An 18,770-nucleotide genomic window follows, 5' to 3' on the forward strand; every position below is an offset into this window, starting at 1 on the left:
TGTTGCATTTCTTCACATTGGTAAGCATATGAGAAGTTGGAAACTCGGTCTTTGAGGTGTATCTTTCTATGTTCACCTACACAAAGCATTTATATATGTTTTCATTTTTCTACTGGAAAAATCTGTAACCATAACGTAAATTTCTTCGTAAACATGTCTTATCCTTCCAAAATATCATTTGAGGATTAGTATAAAAGATCAGTCTCAGGGTAATCTACCGGTCCCTTCTTGTACAAAGTATTACCCCTTCCCATCCACTTAATAAAAATAGATTTCTTAGTCCAATATCTTATAATCAGTTCTCAAATATCTCATTAGTCCCTTCATAACTCTTATCAGTCCTTCCAACTCTCTCACTCAAAACAGACAACTTTTTCAATCTCTAAAGACAGACAGAAGACCTCAAATGAGTTGCAGGACCATCTAAAAGAAGTAAAATGTTGACTCAACACTGCCCATCACACTGTCAAACTACTAACATGGACTTGCGGACTCAAAGAAACACAGGTAATCATGATTTTGTTCTGCCTTATTATTCTGATCTTCATGTTCCTGTACTCATCATCCAATATTATATTTGTCTCCTATGATTGATTTCTCAAGCCTTTTATCACCAATCTATTTGCACAGATGTTCTCAAATCTACTTAATAAGCTTAAGTTCCAAAGAGCAGAGAAGCAGTTTGAAAAGAACTCAAGGCTTCACTCAAAAACAATATACGAGAATTTGTGAAGCTAACCCCACAGATAAAAACGGTTGGATGTAAACGCATTTTCACAGTTAAGTGATGTGCTGATGGAAGAGTGTGCGAATGGATCTACTCTGGACTATGGAGTATACAGGGAATTAATTGTGCCAATAGCAAAGATGAATTTTATGCATGTAATATAGGCCTCGGCAGTTAACCTAGGGTGACATTTACATCAACCGAATGTGAAGAATGCATATTTCCATGAAGTAGTACTGGAAGAAGTTGATACAGCGTACAGATGTCCTCAAAGTTCTAAGGAATTTTATGGAACAAGAAGGTGTTCAGATGGAAACAATCTCGGAATACTTTGAAGCAATCTCCAAAAACATGATTTGAAGAGTTCACAAAATTTGTTCATAAGTCAGATATGCACAAAACTGAAAGCAAAGGCCATAATACACTATTCCTTAAACAAGATTATTGTAAAGCTACCATTCTTGTTTTACATTGATGATATTATTATGATGGACATTAATCTGAAAGAAATTGAAAATGTAAAACATCATCTTGCATGTAAATCTGAAATTAAAGATCTACGATACCTCAGGTATTTCTCAGGTTTTAAAGTTACTACATCTCAAATAGGAATCTTTTGTGTCACAAGGGAACTATGGGGTTTTTTTGAAAGATGCAGATATAGTGGGTCACAAGCTAGCTGGAACGTCCAAGGATATGAACTACGAACTTTGGACAGTATCAGAGATGGAGATAGTTAATAAGGAAAAATATCAAAAGATTGTCCCCAAATTGTGCCAACACCACAGGAGACATTGCCTGAGTAGTAAGTGCAATTTGTTAATTTATGCACCCTAAAGATATAAGTATACAAAGAGAAGGAAATCTTCTTATATTTTCTATAAAATAACCAAGTACCACACAGGTCTTAATTTATTAAAATCAACATCATCCTACTGAATGTGGTAACTAGGAATTTAAAAATTAAATCCCAAGAAATCAGGGGAAGAAAATGACAACAACCTTATCCACTATAATCAGATTAATTCGTCCTATAACAGAAAAACAATAATCCATAAATCTTAGTTCTTTCAACACTCCCCCTCAAGCTTGGAATAGATGTTAATCATTCCAAGCTTGGAAGTCATTTCTTCAAATTTTATCCTTGTAAGCACTTTTGTGAGAATATCAACCCCCTGCTAATGTGTTGGCACATGATTCAAAGTCAGGATCCCTTCTAATTTTTCTTTGATAAAATGACAATCAAGCTCCACATGCTTCGTCCAGTCATGATGAACAGGATTTTGAGCAATGCTGATTAATCCTTAGTTCCTTAAGTAGTCTCTTAAGCCATATTCTTTCACAAATACCTTAAGCCAAAGCATAAAATTCTGCTTCTACACTGCTCAGTGCAACAACTGATTGTTTCTTACTGCACCAAGTAACAATGTTCCCCCATACATGTGCAATAACCAGTTGTAGGTCTTATTTCGCTAATTGAGCAGACCCAATCTGCTTCTGTAAATATATCCACCTTTCTGTCTGTACCCTTATTAAAATATATATCCTTTCTAGGAGTCATTTTTAGGTACCGAAGAAGCCTATACACAGTTTCAAGATGTTCTTCATTAGGTTTGTTCATGAACTAGCTCACAACAGTAAATGAGAAACCAATATCAAGTCTGGTGTGCGAAATGTATATCAACTTCCCAACACGATGTTGGTATCTTCCTGTATCAACTAGGGGACAGTCTTCACTGAACCCGAGTTTATGATTTGAGTCCACTGTAGAGTCTGCAGGCTTACACACCAACATGCCAGTTTCTTTGAGTAGATGTAAAATATACTTTTGTTATGAGACCAAAATAAATTTTCTTGGACCGAGCTATCTCTATATCTAGGAATTATTTCAAATTTCCTAGAATTTTGACCTCAAGTTCCCTAGAAAGGATTTCTCTTAGTCTGACTATTTCTTCACTAAAGTATCCGGTGATAATAATGTCATCCACGTAAACAATGAGGATTGCCACTCTTCCATTTGTTAAGAATTTCAAAAGAAGTGTATGGTCAGATTGTCCCTGAGAGTATCCTTGCTTTTTAAACACTTTGGTAAACCTATCAAACGAAGCCCGTGGAGATTGTTTAAACCCACTTAATGATTTTCGAAGCTTGCACACTTTATTGGCATTAGCTCTTGTCTCAAGACCAGGAGGAATATTCATGTACACTTCCTCTTCTAAATTACCATGAAGGAATGCATTCTTAACATCAAACTGATAAAGTGGCCAGTCTTTATTAGCTGCTAAGGAGAGGACAGGAACAAATTTTGAGTTTTGCAACTGGAGAAAAGGTTTCCTGATAATCTATGCCATAAGTCCGAGTAAACCCGTTGGCAACCAACCTCGCTTTATGGGGATCTAAGCTTCCATCTAGTTATACTTTGATAGTGAAAATCCACTTACAACCAACTGGTCATTTTCCCTGTGGTAAATTAGTTAGCTCCAAGTACCACTTTTCTCCAGAGCTTTGATTTCGTCATCAACAGCTTTCTTCCATTCCGGCTTTCCATGGGTAGTATGGATATTTTGTGGAATTTCAATACCAGCACATTAGTAGTAAATGCCTTGAATTCTGGAGATAGCCCGAACTGAATAGGATGTTTAGTACATTCTCATACACCATTTCTTATGGCAATAGGGAGATCAGGGTCGTTATCAATAGACTCATTAGAAGCATTGCTACATTAATTTCCTGGAATCGAATCTGATTCATAGCTTTGCTCATGAAGAATTGGGATCTCTACCACTCTTGGGATCTTTTCCTCGTACAAACACGTAACTCATTTTTCATGTTCAAGATGGATCTTTTCAATGGAAGAAGTTTGAAGTTCAAGTTGAATTTCAGATTTGTCTTCCTGATTCAATTTCAAGAAGGTCAATTTCGGTATGGATATTAACAGGAACATTTAAATTTATTTGTGGTGAATGTTGTGTAGGAAAACAAGTCGCTAGTGGATGAAACCAATTGTATAAGTTTTATTCAATTGCAATAGTCGACTATTAAAATTAATAATCACAAGGCAAACGATTTCAATTTATCAAAAAAAATTCCGTTTCAGAATTTTCCAACTGCTGAAAAAGATGTTTAGCAACACAAAATCAGAAATATAAATTAACTACAAACTAAAACTGTAAACGATGAATCTGGAAGCTGCACACTATGGAATTACAAACTGCATGAATTAAATAGTAATGTGAAAATAATCTGTAGAAAGAAAACACAAACTGCAGCAGATTTCAAATCGAGGCCTATGCGTGCACAGTTTCCTTAAGACAGATTCGCCCCCTCACCGTAGGTGCTGGAGGTTCAGTTCGAGCGGCTATCTCCCAGGATACAACGGTAATAAGCAGAATTCGAGCACCGCGATCCTATTCCGACGAACTGATCTAGTATCTGAACAATATCACTACAAGAACAAGACCTTACTGGACAAGGAATGCAGAAAAGAAGAAACTTTGTATGCAGGAATGTAGTGAGATTTTCGAGTATGTTAGATTGCTGGAGAATGAGCCTTTTTATAGGCATATTGCCCATTAATATTGTTACCATTGGGAGTCCATTGGAGTTACTTCCCATTAACGCTGTAACCATTGGGAGTCCATTGGAGTTTTTTCAGTTTAGAAACTCAAAAGTCATTGGAGAAGGCCAAAAAAAAAATTGCCAAAATGTAGGCTCTCCGATGGAGCCATTTTTGCCTTGTTCTATCCAACATTCGTGTGCGCAGATCGCGCCCGCACTCAAGTTTAAGATCCAAATGCCATTTTGGTTCGTGATTTGCACCCCCCTGCATGCGCACGTGGAGAGAGCCTCTATGCTACACATGATTACACATCTCCAAAGCATAGCCATATATAAAGTGGTTTGAGTTTCCTTGGTTTTCCTATGTGGGATAAATGCATTTTTTTCGACAAAACCAACTTCCAATGACCAACTTTGAGTTTCAATTTCTCATTCACCCGAGCTTCATTTTTGGCAAATAAATACATGAAATCGATGTTCTCACGGAGGAGAACACGTATCAACTTTGATATTCCACATTGGACCAACGGGTCCCATCGAAAATTTTGCCAAAAGTGAGCCGCTCACTCAATTTTTTCCAACATGTTGAATTTGTTGAGCTGTGACATACTAAAGATTACATTCATTTTGGGAGTTCTCCTGAACGGAGTTTTTGATAAAGTAGGGTTGATTTTCAAAAAATGTTACATCCATTGAGGTGTAATATTTTTTAGTATTGGGTGAATAACATTTGTACCTTTTTATTAGAAGAATATCTCAGAAAAATGCATTTAATGGCTCTAGGATCTAGTTTGTTCCGGTTTTGAGAATGAATATGAACAAAGACCGTGCTTCCAAAAACTTGTGATGGTAATAAGCAAATGATGTGTGTTGTGAGATAGCATTTGAGATTTTGATAAGGACTTTCAAAGTTTAGCACCCTGGAAGGCATTCAGATTTTCAGATATATTGCGTTTAAAATTGCATCCCCCCATAAATCTTTAGGAACGTAGGTAGTAAACATGATAGACCAAGATACATCAAGCAAATGTTAGTTTTTCCTTTCAGCTATCCCGTTTTGCTCTTTGCTGAACGCAGAACTTTCAGGGACAGATTGTTCTTCTCTAGAAGCTATGAATTCATGACTCTAGACCCTGGATTGATTGCTTTGATATCTTCACTTGGGTTTCCAATCATCCAGCTTTCCATGTAGTATCCAGCAGGAGTCTATTTTGAGTCCAAGTTTTCGGCAACGATCACACCATGGTCGTCCAATTTTCCATTGCTGGAAACTATCACGGGTTATGTTTGGGCCATGAACAGGAAGGGCAGATGCTTCTGCTAAATCAATTGAACTTTGAGTGCACATCATCACCTTATTATGACTTTCTTCTTGCCTAACTTCAGAAAAAGCTTCTCAGATTGAAGGAAGGTGTTTAACACCAAGGATTCTCCCCCTTACATCATCCCAGTGTTTGTAGAGACCAAATAGGAATTTAAAGATTCTTTTTTTTCTCCACAATTTTTCTTGTATAAGGACTATACTCAATGCAGCCAAATTTCTCATTTTCAAAGAAATCAAGCTGCTTCCAGTACCGATTTAGGATGTTAAAATATTGTGTGACAATCATCTCTCCCTGTCGAAGATCATTCAGAAGACCTTTAATCTGAGATAACTCTGCTGTATTTTCATTGACATGACCATGCTATTCTCTATTTTCCAGACCTGATATGTTGGATCTTTTGTGGCTGGTGACTTGGCAGCCCTAGAAAGGCAGTTATCTTTCCCTTTACCACAAATAAGGAGCATGAGCGATCGTGGCCACTGAAGATAATTTCGCTCAGTCAATTTATGTCCAGTGATTGGTAAAGATAGAGAATCAGAATTGATTGGATTGTTGGAAACATCGTTGTTAGGAGTGGATGAAGCATTTGACGTTTCAAAGGATGAGGCTATGCCGTACTTAATCATCAGATTGATATGTTTTGAAGGAGAAAAAGGAATAGAACAGACCGGAACTGATCTGAATGGAAAGAACAGAGTTAAAGTTCTGATACCATAAAGATATATGTATACAAAGAGAGAAATCTTGTTTATATTTTCTACAAGATAACTAAGTACAATACAGGTTTAAATAGATTAAAATCAGCAAACATCCTGCTGAATGCAGTAATTAGGAATTCAAAAATTAAATCCCATGAAATCAGGGATAAAAATGATAACAACCTTATCTACTATAATCAGATTAATTTTTCCTCTAACAGAAAAACAATAATCCCTAAATCTTAGTTCTTTCAACACCTCAAAAAGTGCAAAAGAAGACATGAATTAAGAATGTGCATTGCATAAAAAGCTCAGTAGATTAAGTTTGTTGTTCTCTAAAAATAATCACATAAGCATAAAAGCATGGAATTATATTGTCATGATGTCTGAGCTGGCTCCATAATAGAAAAAGTTACTACACTTCCATTGGTGAAAATCTAACAACTTGAACAAGAATTCCGTCAATGCTCCATAAAGACCATATCTTGATGCCACATTACGAACAAGCTTAAATAACCAAAGAAACCTTATAGCATCCTAGGCTATGAAAAAAAAACCCCAATAAGTTTGGACCAGTGGCAAATTCCAAAAGGGAAACTAATTAAGCACACACCTCCTAAGCCTTGTGTCCTAGATCTGTCCCTGAACAAGTCAAGGTTTAAGCCTTGTGTCCTAGATCTGTCCCTGAACAAGTCAAAGTTTAGGCCTTGACAAATAGCACTCAAAGCATAAGCTTTGAAGCTCTTAACTAAGCTATCACATGAGGCGAACCTCAAGTGTAATCCTCTGGATCTTTTGAAAGCAACGACCCTAATCCGTCACCGTACTCATTGCCCGTATGATCCACATCAAAATCCACCCGCAGAATCAATTCTAAGCAGGTTTATGAGAAAGGTTGAAGTTCTGTGGCTCAAATATATTTTAGTGGTTATTGATATGTCAAATACATCCTAAGGTGTTTTCTCTTTACATAAATACAAAAACCTAACTCTGGAATATAAATAAAGTTAGAAACTCACAAGCAGGGAGATTAGATATATCAGCAGAAACTGCACATGGGATTCCCAAGTTTGAGAGTGCTCCCCTTATAATTCCACAAGGAAAGTAAAGATGCATGCCAGTTGCTTGTGCTGCTTTATTTTTAGCCATTGCTGAAGGGTCTTGAATAGAAGAAGATGCATCCAGTGATGGATCAACTGACAAGTGTGCTAGCCACCGAAACCGATTGTCTTGCAATACAAAAGTACCCTACAGCGAAAAATAATTCAACTCATAAACATCTTCCTTTAATTAATTTGAAATACAGTTCAGATACTCATACGTACTCTATGATTGGTCTTTAAGTTGTCTATTTGCTTCTTGAAGAGTTCAGACCAAAAGTCCTTGCAGATGAACTTGATCGCCTCCAGGTGATCGGTGAACCTTGGTTGATCAATTGCGCATCTGTCAGAAAAAGCATGATATCAGAATGAGCATAAACATCCGAACTTGAAAAGCTGAAAATCACCAAATATGGAGAATTGAAACATCTGATATTCAACTGAGATCACCACTCAATTATTTCTCGTGCACATTATTTACTTTCAGTACAATACTAAAGTTATCATCCAACTAATGTGGCTGCTTTACAGAGAAGAATATTTTTTACCATCCTTCTCAAAAGAAACTCAGAACACATATGTGCACAGGAAGTGCCAAACTACCCTAACAGAAGAAACAGGATAATGAAAACAAAATCAAAAGAACAATACCCGAACAAAAAAGGATAGAACGCATGGAATTACTCGAGTGAATATTTCTATTAAAAAGGACACAGGATAACAAGCATACCGTCTAATGATAAACTGAATAGAGCAGCAAAAAAGGATTCATGTCTCAACCGCTTAGGGAACGAGGCCTAGATTTCGTATATAAAAGCATAATGTCTTCTCTATCTAGGAAGAATTGAGATACATTTTCCAAAAATTAGGAAGTACTTGTACAGCATAAGAATCATTGCTCTTTTCCTTCTTTTATTTTAAAAAGGGCAGCAAAGGGGAGGTTTGATACGACTGAAAAGAACATGCAGCTTAATAGGAGTCTTGGGTGCCGTGTAACATTTTTTGAGGAGATTCGTGGTCTATTTCAGTTATGTTTTGTTGTCTGTTTTATCCATACGTATTATTACACTTTGAATATAATCTGAACTATCTTTATGAAGTCCAAGTTTACAATTTTGGTGCAATTTCTGAAGTCAAAGATGCCAAATTATGCAGAAGGGCCAAACACATGAAAACAAATCAATAGTGGAGGCAACTTCAACCAAAAACATTCAAACAGGAAATGTAGCATCTGACACAGCCCAATGATTGGTTAACCAAGGTGCTAACGAAAAGACCATCATGCCTCTTTATTCTTACTGAATCCTCTATGCAAGAACTGGTACAAGAAAGAGAAGCTGGTCTACCTCACTGTTGTGGATGCCAGAAAGATTAGCAGTTTGTGAATAACACACAATACATATGCTTGTGTGCGACCTTTTATTGAGAATAAAAATATACTGAAAATCTGATTTTTATCAACCAAACAGAGGCTATCAATTATCACTTTACTGCATAAGTAGAATCACAAGAAAGTAAATGCAAAAATGTTATGTCTAGATTAAGAATGATTTCAAGAAATTAGGATTATTGTTTATCATTATTTGCTATCATGCTTCTGGTCTTTCCTTGTTCACCCACCCTTCCTCCATCAAAAGATAAAAAGACAAGACCAACCCTACCTACTGCATAAATTGCAATGAATGGTACATTAAACAAGCATAAGAACCAAATTGGCCAGCTAGTGAAAAATTCAGTACGCTAGGAGTAGCTTCATTAAATTACACACTAGTCAAGTAGTTTGAGCTGTTAAGTAGAATAGAATACTTATCATTATTTTCAGAATTCTGTTACACTGAAGAGAGTTCTCTATTCGACAAAGCACTGAAGTAGTTTGAGCTGTGAAGTAGAATAGAATACTTATTATCATTATTTTCTCTCATTTTCTTCTGGTCTTTGACTTGTCCACCCACCCCACCTTCGCTCTACCAAAACTTAGAAGAGCAAGGCCAACCCCTACCTACTGCATGGATTGCAGAAGTACAAGAACCCAATTAAAAGCCAGAAAAATATGCAGTATGCTGGGAGTAGCTTGGCTAAATTACTTGCACTAGTGAAAATTTACTGCACGGATCGCAAATGAATGGTTCATAGAACAAGTATAAGAACCCAATTTTCGGTGCAACGGGATTCTCAATACAACAAAGCACTGAAGTACTTTGAGTTGTGAAAATGTGACTGCTTATCATGTAGAGGACCCTCTATTTCTTCTGAAAAAACCTGGAAGCCCAAGAAATTCTGAACTACCAAAAATCAAGTAACATTTCAAAGTCAAAATTATCTGCGACATACATTAACCAAATGAAAAGGGGTCGAAATCTAACTGGCAATTGCATAAATCGAAAAAGTTGCAACGAAATTTACCTTTCGGAGAGTTGGTGACCGACCTGAAAGCCAATTGCCTCGATCCTTCGGGCAGCAAGCTCAGGCTTGTCGGCATAAAAGCCAGTGCAAAAAGAAGAGACAATCTCTATGAGTAGATTCTCCAAACAGCTCTCTGATACTTCCCTTCCCATTTTCCGATTTTTGGGCAACAGGGACTCAGAGGATGTTCTGTATACATGTGTCATTTGTTACTTGTAAAAGATCTTTAAAGTTGCACTTTCAAACTGCGCTTTTTAGAAAGAATAACCCCAAACTAAAGACCATTTGTAATTCATACAAAACATGCTTATTCATTAGCATCATTTATTGTTAATGGATTTGAAATTTTTCATTAGCTTATGCATGCTCATGTTGCTTATCTTTCCTTCGTTTTCTTAGGGGGAGGCAAATAATAGGTGCTAAAAGAATATATGGAATGGAACCCCCTTGGACGGTAGCATCACTTAATGTTAATGGATTTGAAAATAACCTTCAATGGCATATAACGCATTCCACATAAAATATGATCAATTATCATAAGCTTGATATTGCACGAGCCATCATATCACTTCATTTATACACACAGTTTCAAAAATTACTACTTCACCAGAAAGATACATTCAAGAGAGGCAGACCAATAACTTAATCTAAAAAAGTTGAAAAAAAAAAATTACTAAAAATATAGCAGTAAGCTCATGATATTACATGCAGATATCTACTAGGTTTCACGCTCTCAAGTAAATAATGAAAGATAAAGACGCTGAGCTTCTATCTCCTAAACAGTCATAAGATAAATGCATTGAACTTTATTTGCACAAATAGGTAGCTTATGTCCACACCCACAACATCTCACTCCAGAGACCCCAAGGAGAAGATATTAATAAATTTTCCATTAGTTCAGTCATTCTCATGTGCACATTTTCTTCTTTTCTTTCCTGTTTCCCGAAGGAAACAAATGTCAAGTGCTAAAAGAAAATATGGAATGGAAACTCCTTGAATGGGAGCATTAATAGATATGAAAATCACCTTTAATGGCATAAGAATTGCTCGGAACACATTCTTCACAAAATATTATCAATGATCATAAGCTTAACTGTGAAGGAACTATCGTAATCACTCCATTTACACTCGTTTATTTTCAAATTACAGCTTTTACTAAAATAATACATTCAAGGGAAAACCAGAAAAATAAAATTTCTCTTAGAAAAAAATACAAAACAATATGCAAGTCAGCTCAATACACTACATGCACACATCTACTTGGTCTCATGCATTATTTAGAAGCCAATCATATGGATAAAGACGCAGTTTTAACTCCTAAATAGTGATAAGATAACTATATTAAACTTTTTCACATAAAATGGTAGCTTAAGTCCGTAAAAGACCTGCATCTCTCTCCAGCTATCTAAAGGAGAAAGTATAAATAAATTTTCCATTAGGGTCTATTTGATTGCAAAAATGAAATTTGGGTGGAAAGAAGACGAATTCCACAAAACTGAATTGCCTGTAACTTATTTTACTGGGAATTATCAATTAAATGTGTTTTATTGGTATAATTTTTCACCTGGAAATGGTTGAAAGTTTGAATCTTTTGGTGTTCGTTTGACTTTGTTTTTCATGAAAATTGTCAATTAAATAGATAGATTTTTTTACAATTGTTGATAGAATTTGTTTCCATTACCAAAAAACTAAAAATAAAAAATAAAAAAAATAAAGTTACAAAAAGAAAAGATTAATTTACCAAAAAAAAAGGGTGGAAAGCCCATTTCTCACCTTTTCCACCAATTTAAGGAAAAGAAGGTCATGTGGTGGGGGAAGGGGAAAATGAATTTCATGGAAAATTTATGCTATCAAACAAGCAAAAAGTCGAAAAATGCAAAAAAATTTCCATCTTCCATGGAAAATCTTCCATAGCAATCATGGCCTTAGTTTAGTCATGCTCAGTGCATGTTTTCTTCATTTATTTCCCTTTTTTTTTCTTTTTTTTTTTTCTTCATATTTCTGCCTAAAAAGATTCCAATTGAACAAGATATTGCTTCTTTTGTTGGCTGATACTAATTTCAGTCATAGAATATACAGAAAAATACAATTAGAAAAAAAAATACTAAGAAAAATTCAAAGAATGAAGGCAAAACTATGATTTTGTCCTAAATAATTATCTGATTATTTTCTGCAAGTGGCGTATTCTCGGGAAATTCAGGACCAGGGGTGAAAAAACTTCTTCCAATTCCACAAAGGAGAAAGCAAAAGAGATTGACTTGGAAAAATCGCTAAGATGCTAGACCTGGTATTTCACATATTGTAGTTTCTGCAGAAGATAGGTCTAGACTAAGACATATGGAGAGCAGGCACCCAGAACGCCTACAATTTTACATTCACAAAATAATTTCTATCCTCACGAGCACCCTGGCAAGTTCTGAGGGGTCCCAAAATAATGTCCACATTTAGCTAACAAATATCAACCAAATAAAACTATTTTGAAAAGAAGAAAACTATTTAAGGCATATGCCTTGAGTCCTGCTAGACTGCCATTTTTGAGGCATACACCTCAAGTGACTAATGTATTGCTTGTTTGGTTCTGATTCATTTTTTTCCTCAACGAAAAACAATTATAAAATCTGGATTCTTACAATTTGTGGACATTTTTCTGTTGGTCTTAGCTTTTTGAGTTATTTTTGTGTAACCTAAAATGTTTTACTAGTTCTACTATATTTTTTTCTGCCTACACGAAAGAAAAAGGAAAGAAGAATACACTTCTTGTTGACAAGAAAATATATTTTGCAACATGGAAAATGATGTTGACGGTACCCTCAAACATCATATAAGATATTTCTGAGCTTTTCTACTTCTGGTGATTGTAATTTTATTACATGATTAGTAATTTGAGAACTTACCATTTTTCTATATTATGTTTTTCAGTGTAACTATGGGATAGGGATAGGGGAAGCGGAAAAAAAACTGAAGATATCACATAGCACTTTTGATCGAAAATCTTTCCAAATTAGACTTTCCATTTTGCTTATTTGTTTATTAGGAACATATTTTCTGATTTCTGGAATAATGTTATTGGTCCGCCTTGAGGAATATGCCTCACTTTGCCTAGTTAAACCTTTTTATGCCTTTCTAAACATTGTTGACAACAATCCTAAAAACTAACTACTTGCATTCACACTTGTGACCTATTCATTAAGCTTCAAAAGCAAGAAGAGGCCGTCACAAAACTCAACTTATTTAGAAAATCAGAAATATATACGAACCAGCCCAAAGCGATGCTTCAAGTAAGCATGGCTGCATGGGAAATCAAATTTTCTTAAGTTTCCATTTATAACTAAAACCATCATCACCATCCCCAAATAAAAAAACTGTGTGCAACTAAAAAGGGGCAATGGAGGAAACCGCGAAGAAAGATACAATGTGCAGTCAAAGCAAAGAAAGTCAGGTTACGAGAACAGACAACAATTAACAGAAGTATTTAGAGCTACAAGTGAATGCCTTGCATTGAAGATGACCAAGAATGAGATAAGCTGGACCACAATTCATACATATTCCATATGTCCCGACAATAACGACTTACCAATCACCAAATATAGAAGACCAAATATAGAAGGCCCTATCCTGATGATGGAATTAATTGTTCCAATGGTCATTGAACTTAGGTCCATGTCTTTGATTGATCACTAAAGTTTAAAATGTCGAGTTTTGGTCACTGAACTTAGGTTCATGTCTTCGATTACTTATTGAAATTTAAAATGTCGAATTTTGACTACTAAACTTTGAAAAATACCGTACGTTATGACTAGCATAACTGTTGAACTTTAAAAAATATCGAATTTACAATAAGTAATGTACGTCATTTTTCAAAATTCAATGGCCAAAACTCGACATTTTAAAATTTCATGAGCAATCGAAGATATGAACCTAAATTCAGTGACCAGAATTTGACATTTTAAGTTTCATTGATCAATTAAAGATATGAACCTAAATTCAATGACCATTGGAACAATTAACTCCCTGACGATGCTAACACAATTGAATGGGTATTGCAATATAGCTAAGAAAACAAATTTCCAGAACTATAATCCTTAAATATTAAAACTTGATTTGTATGTTTGGATATCAAATGACAAATTGGTATCAATATAAAATTAGGATAAATATATTTTGCTCAATTTTCCTCAGATTTATAATAGTCTTCTACCTTCAATTTGTATTTATTAAGCAACAAGTTCTTTTACCTCTTCTGTGAAGCTCTAACCTTTATTTTTGCATAAGCATATTACTGAATAATAAATATCCACACTAATTATGGAGAATCCAATTTTTAACTTTTCAGTTCTCAATTGACCTTATAATTTACCTTTATCACAAAAATCCAAAGTACAAATACAAAAAATAAAATAAAATAATTAATTAAAATCGCCACTGAATAACCATTCCAATTCATCAGCTTCAGTACAAAAATCATATTATACACAATATACAAAAATAATTTAAAAGAAAGAGCCAGTGCACACCAACGCTAGCCTGTTCGCGGAGGAGACAATAGAGAATATTTTGTCTGGGATTCCGCTTCTACTTCCCTATAAAATATTATACAACAAAACAGAAAATAATTAATCAAAATGTTACAATCGCAAACAACTAATTGTAATCACACCGTCAAATTCATCATATGTATAAACATCTACGAAGATAGAAGTGTGTGTATATATATGCAGAGAGACACAGTGAGACTAACCTAGAAGCTAAATGAAGATGGAAAAGTAGAAGAAACAAATAAATATGAGAGAAACCAATAAATATGAGATAGGATCAAGAGAAATGCACGGATTGAAAATAAGAAGAAATATATTGATTTTTATATATTTTAAAAGTATATTATATTAATAATATTGAATATCAAATTTATATATATATAGACACGTACAAAAGTTTATAAAACGAAAGATTTCTACTAATTTCATATAAATTTATAAAAGATTTACGAAATTCACATAAGTCAATCACTTAAAAAAAGTCCATCAAATCTTCAAAAATTCTAATTAAATACATCCCCTAAACTTTGCATACAATTTATCACTCCGTGGTGTCCTATTATGGCCAATGAAAAGCTAGGTCATAAGAAAATGGATTTGAATCGAGTACACATGATTATTATAAAGACTCTATTTCTTCTAAACAAACCCCAGAGGCCAATAAATTCTAAATTACCACAAATCAAGTAACATTTCAAAACCAAAATTATCTACAACATACATTAATCAAATGAAAAGGAGTCGAAATCTAATTTGTAATTGCATAAATCGAAAGAGTTGCAACGATGAAAGCCAATAGCATCAATCCTTCGGGCAGCAGCTCTGGCTTGTTGGCATAAAAGCCATTACAATATGAAGATACAATCTCAGTGAGTAAACTCTCCAAACAAGTTTTTGATACTTTCCTTCTCATTTTCTGTTCATTGGGTAACTCGGACTCAGTGGATTATCAAAATTCTTCAATATACGTGTGTCATTTGTTACTTGTAAACGATCTTTAAGGTTGCACTTTCAAACTAAACTTTATCTAACTTATAATAAAAAGAGAAAGGAGGGTCTACTATTAATGCAATAGTAAATTAATCTAATTTCACTATGCATGATGTTATTTTTTATTTTCCATTTTATTTATGTCAAACAAATGTTCTTCCACACATCATGTCACTAGCATTAAAAAAATAATTATGTCAAACAAATATTCTTCCACATATCATGCCACTAAAATTAAAAAAAAAAATTTAATAAATATAAATTGCCATGAGATAAAAAAAACTCTCCGCACATGAACTTTAAAAAACATAAAAATAAACTCTCCACACAGTACGGAGAAATGGTAAACCATATGCGGAGAGTTGGCAAACTCTCACAGTGCAAAGTAAAAAAAAAAAAAAAAAAAAAAAAAAAAAAAAAAAAAAAAAAAAAAAAAAAAAAAAAAAAAAAAAAAAAAAAAAAAAAAAAAAAAAAAAGACTAAACTCTCCGCACATTGATTGTCATATGCGCTGAACGAATTTTGCATTTATCGTATTTTTATCAGTGTATGAATTTTAGTTTTTTGGAAAGTTTTTGAAACATTATCTAGAAATATTTTCATGATATAAGAAAATAATTACAAATTATTTTACAATTGCATAACAATATTGTGTAATCTAGAAAAAATATACTTGTATATTTCATACTTCGATAAGAAATATTATTATTTCGTGCAACACACGTGATATGCATTTGATTATAATGACATCATTTTATATTATTATTTCATTGGTAGTTTTATAAAATTTATTTTTACTTTTTTAACAAAAGGCTATATTATTATATATTTTTCTATAAAAATATTTGTTTACCACGGTTATTTTCAAATTAAAATAATTAATATCTATTAAATCTCAATTTATAAAATTACAAAACAAAATCAACGTTTGTATACTAAACCTCTATTTAGTTTTCCAAACGAGCATTTTTCTATAAAACTATCCCCATTCGAAATCCATTAAATTACTTTTTTCTATAACTCATTTTCTATCACATTCATAAACTAAAATATCTTACACGTAAATAAAAAAACTTCTTTCTATTTTCAATTACACATTCTTAAAAAAAAAAAAAAAGGAGGAGATCTCCATTCCAACTCTCATTTTCACAGGAATAAAAATGAAAAAATACTCATTGTAATGGATGTCGAACGAGGGCTAATCACATTCTTCCATATTTTTTAACCACATCAAAATTTGACCATTTCAAAATACATTTTCCCCAAAATCTCATTTTAACGAAGCCCAAACAGGGGCTAAAAACTAAATTGATTTAATTAAAAAGAATAAATTGATATTTTAATTATAGTTAATTAGATAAGCCACATTCTACAATAAACCACACATAAAAACTAGGCATGATTGTTTAAATATTTGAAGTTGGTCTTTAAAATCAATCCCAAACGGTACCTCAAGAGAAATATAATTTGACTAAGCCAACGTGCAAAAAGGAATGAATATAAACCGTTGCTACAGTGCAGAACGAATCAAATACTGGTATGTACTTAAAAAAATAACTTAAGCTCTATTTGGGACATGCCTCTTCGTGCAGTGTTTGTAATTTGTTTCACCCAACACTATCAGATTGTTTCTTCTCTACAAAGTGAAAACTGACTCTAGTGTTGTAAGACCGCCCAGCTGCAAGGAGATTCCATTCCATTAGAAAGGATATGCAGTCACGTAAATTTTGTCGAGCATATACCCAAAAGCACAAGCAGAGAACAAGTTGATTGCTGAGAGCCACATTTCGTCTCTAAATCTGCAGTGCTATCGAATTGATTCACAGGGCATCCTCGTCCTCTAGCTCATCTGGTACGTGCAACTTCTCAATGGCAGCCTGTTACAAAGATGAGAAATTAAACAAGGTGAACGCAACTAGAATTAGTCGTCCCTTCCAAGAATAAACCCGTCCACAAGCTAAAGAGATGAACAAGAAAATCACCTTAATGACAGCAACGTCAGTTGCAGATGGTTTCAAATCCAATGCTAGTCCAAAATGAAGCATGGCTTTGTCATACATATTACGCCGTTTATAAATCCTACCCATTAAAGCGTAAATACTGCTCTCACGGGGTGCAAACTCTTTAAGCTCCTCCAGAACTGCTAAAGCCCCGTCAAAATTTTCCATGCTCACAAGGATGTTAGCCTTCTGGTACAGAGGGAGAGGGTTCTTCTTATCCGCTAAAATAGCCCTATCCATCATCTCCAATGCTTCCTTATTTTTCTGTATAAGAAAATACCGTTATATAATGGAAGTAGATCCAAGCAACGTGAATCACACGCTAAGATTTGATCCAACCTTCAATGTATGTAAAGCTGTCCCAAGATACGACATTATCACAGAGGAACGTGGATTTATTTGGAAGGCCAGTCGGAAGTGATGCTCTGAGAACTCAAACTTCTCTTGCCGGAGGTAAACCATTCCAAGTCCATGCCAGGCATTGTAATGCCTGGAGTCAATCTGGAGGGCACTCCTGTAGCTCTTAATGCCATTCTCAAAATCCTCTAAGGCGACGTATCTGTGAATATGGATAAATCACCAGTGCAGAATTATTTTAAAAAAAAAAAAAAGTCATGAAGATTAAATCTGATACAATTGTGGTATGGAGTCGTACTCGTGACCACAAAGGGTGTGGGCATATGCAAATCTTGAATTTAGTTGCACTGCTCTCTGGAAATTCTTAAGAGCAGTTTCATGATCTTTCTGCAAGCTATAGCAATTTCCCATAGCACACCTGTCACATTATAGCCATGAAATCAGAATAATGCTGAAGGAACAAGTAAACAACAATGACTTAATATAAGAGGGTCTACCAATGAAGCATTATGCATTAAGACTGCAAGAATCAGATAAACTCACTAAGGAACATCCACAACCAACACTTAAATGTATGAAAAAGACCACTAAACACCATTTAGCGATCTAGCCTATGATGTACTCATATAGCCCACAATTGGTATCTCAAAATTAATGCTGGGAAAAAGCAACAGCAATTAGAAGAAAAGGTACCAAGATTGAGGAGCTAAACGGTCGGTGGATATCAGCTCCTGAGCCAGGTAACTCAATTTCATATCTTCCTTCAAATGCTGAAGCATGGAGGTGAAATTGACTCTCAATAGAAAGTTAAACAAATGGAGTAAGACCAAAAGCAACATAAGAACAGAAGCCAATAGCAATTCAACAAGGGGTTAGATCACACATATATCCAAGACTCAACAGCCATGAATGTATAGGTAAAATAGAATTTCCAAACAATGCCCATCGTTAATATACAAAAAACTCTTTAAGATCAAGTATAAACTCTTGCGGAGACAACAAATTCAAAGAAATTCCTTCATCAATTAAATGTACCGTAAGTATTTCAGAATTTTTTTTTTTTTTTTTTTTTTTTTTT

General features: G+C 34.3%; 2 protein-coding genes across 2 annotated transcripts in view; both read right to left on the reverse strand.

Moving 5' to 3' along the window:
* Window positions 1–14,628, reverse strand: part of LOC111385480 (trafficking protein particle complex subunit 6B-like) — a 17,416-nt gene extending 2,788 nt beyond the window's left edge. Inside the window, exons 1-5 of the mRNA XM_023009874.1 lie at window positions 14,550–14,628; window positions 14,326–14,391; window positions 9,812–10,000; window positions 7,634–7,751; window positions 7,328–7,556 (exon numbers count right to left, since the gene is read on the reverse strand). Coding sequence (XP_022865642.1) covers window positions 7,328–7,556; window positions 7,634–7,751; window positions 9,812–9,963 — 499 coding nt within the window. The 5' untranslated portion in view covers window positions 9,964–10,000; window positions 14,326–14,391; window positions 14,550–14,628. The remainder of the gene's footprint in view (window positions 1–7,327; window positions 7,557–7,633; window positions 7,752–9,811; window positions 10,001–14,325; window positions 14,392–14,549) is intronic.
* Window positions 14,629–16,737: 2,109 nt separating this feature from the next.
* LOC111385471 (cell division cycle protein 27 homolog B-like) overlaps window positions 16,738–18,770 on the reverse strand; it is a 29,443-nt gene continuing 27,410 nt past the window's right edge. The window contains exons 12-16 of the mRNA XM_023009864.1: window positions 18,386–18,462; window positions 17,991–18,110; window positions 17,675–17,894; window positions 17,318–17,599; window positions 16,738–17,212 (exon numbers count right to left, since the gene is read on the reverse strand). Coding sequence (XP_022865632.1) covers window positions 17,156–17,212; window positions 17,318–17,599; window positions 17,675–17,894; window positions 17,991–18,110; window positions 18,386–18,462 — 756 coding nt within the window. The 3' untranslated portion in view covers window positions 16,738–17,155. The remainder of the gene's footprint in view (window positions 17,213–17,317; window positions 17,600–17,674; window positions 17,895–17,990; window positions 18,111–18,385; window positions 18,463–18,770) is intronic.

The sequence above is a fragment of the Olea europaea genome, chromosome 3 (genome assembly GCF_002742605.1).
Source record: "Olea europaea var. sylvestris chromosome 3, O_europaea_v1, whole genome shotgun sequence".
NCBI lineage: Eukaryota > Viridiplantae > Streptophyta > Magnoliopsida > Lamiales > Oleaceae > Olea > Olea europaea.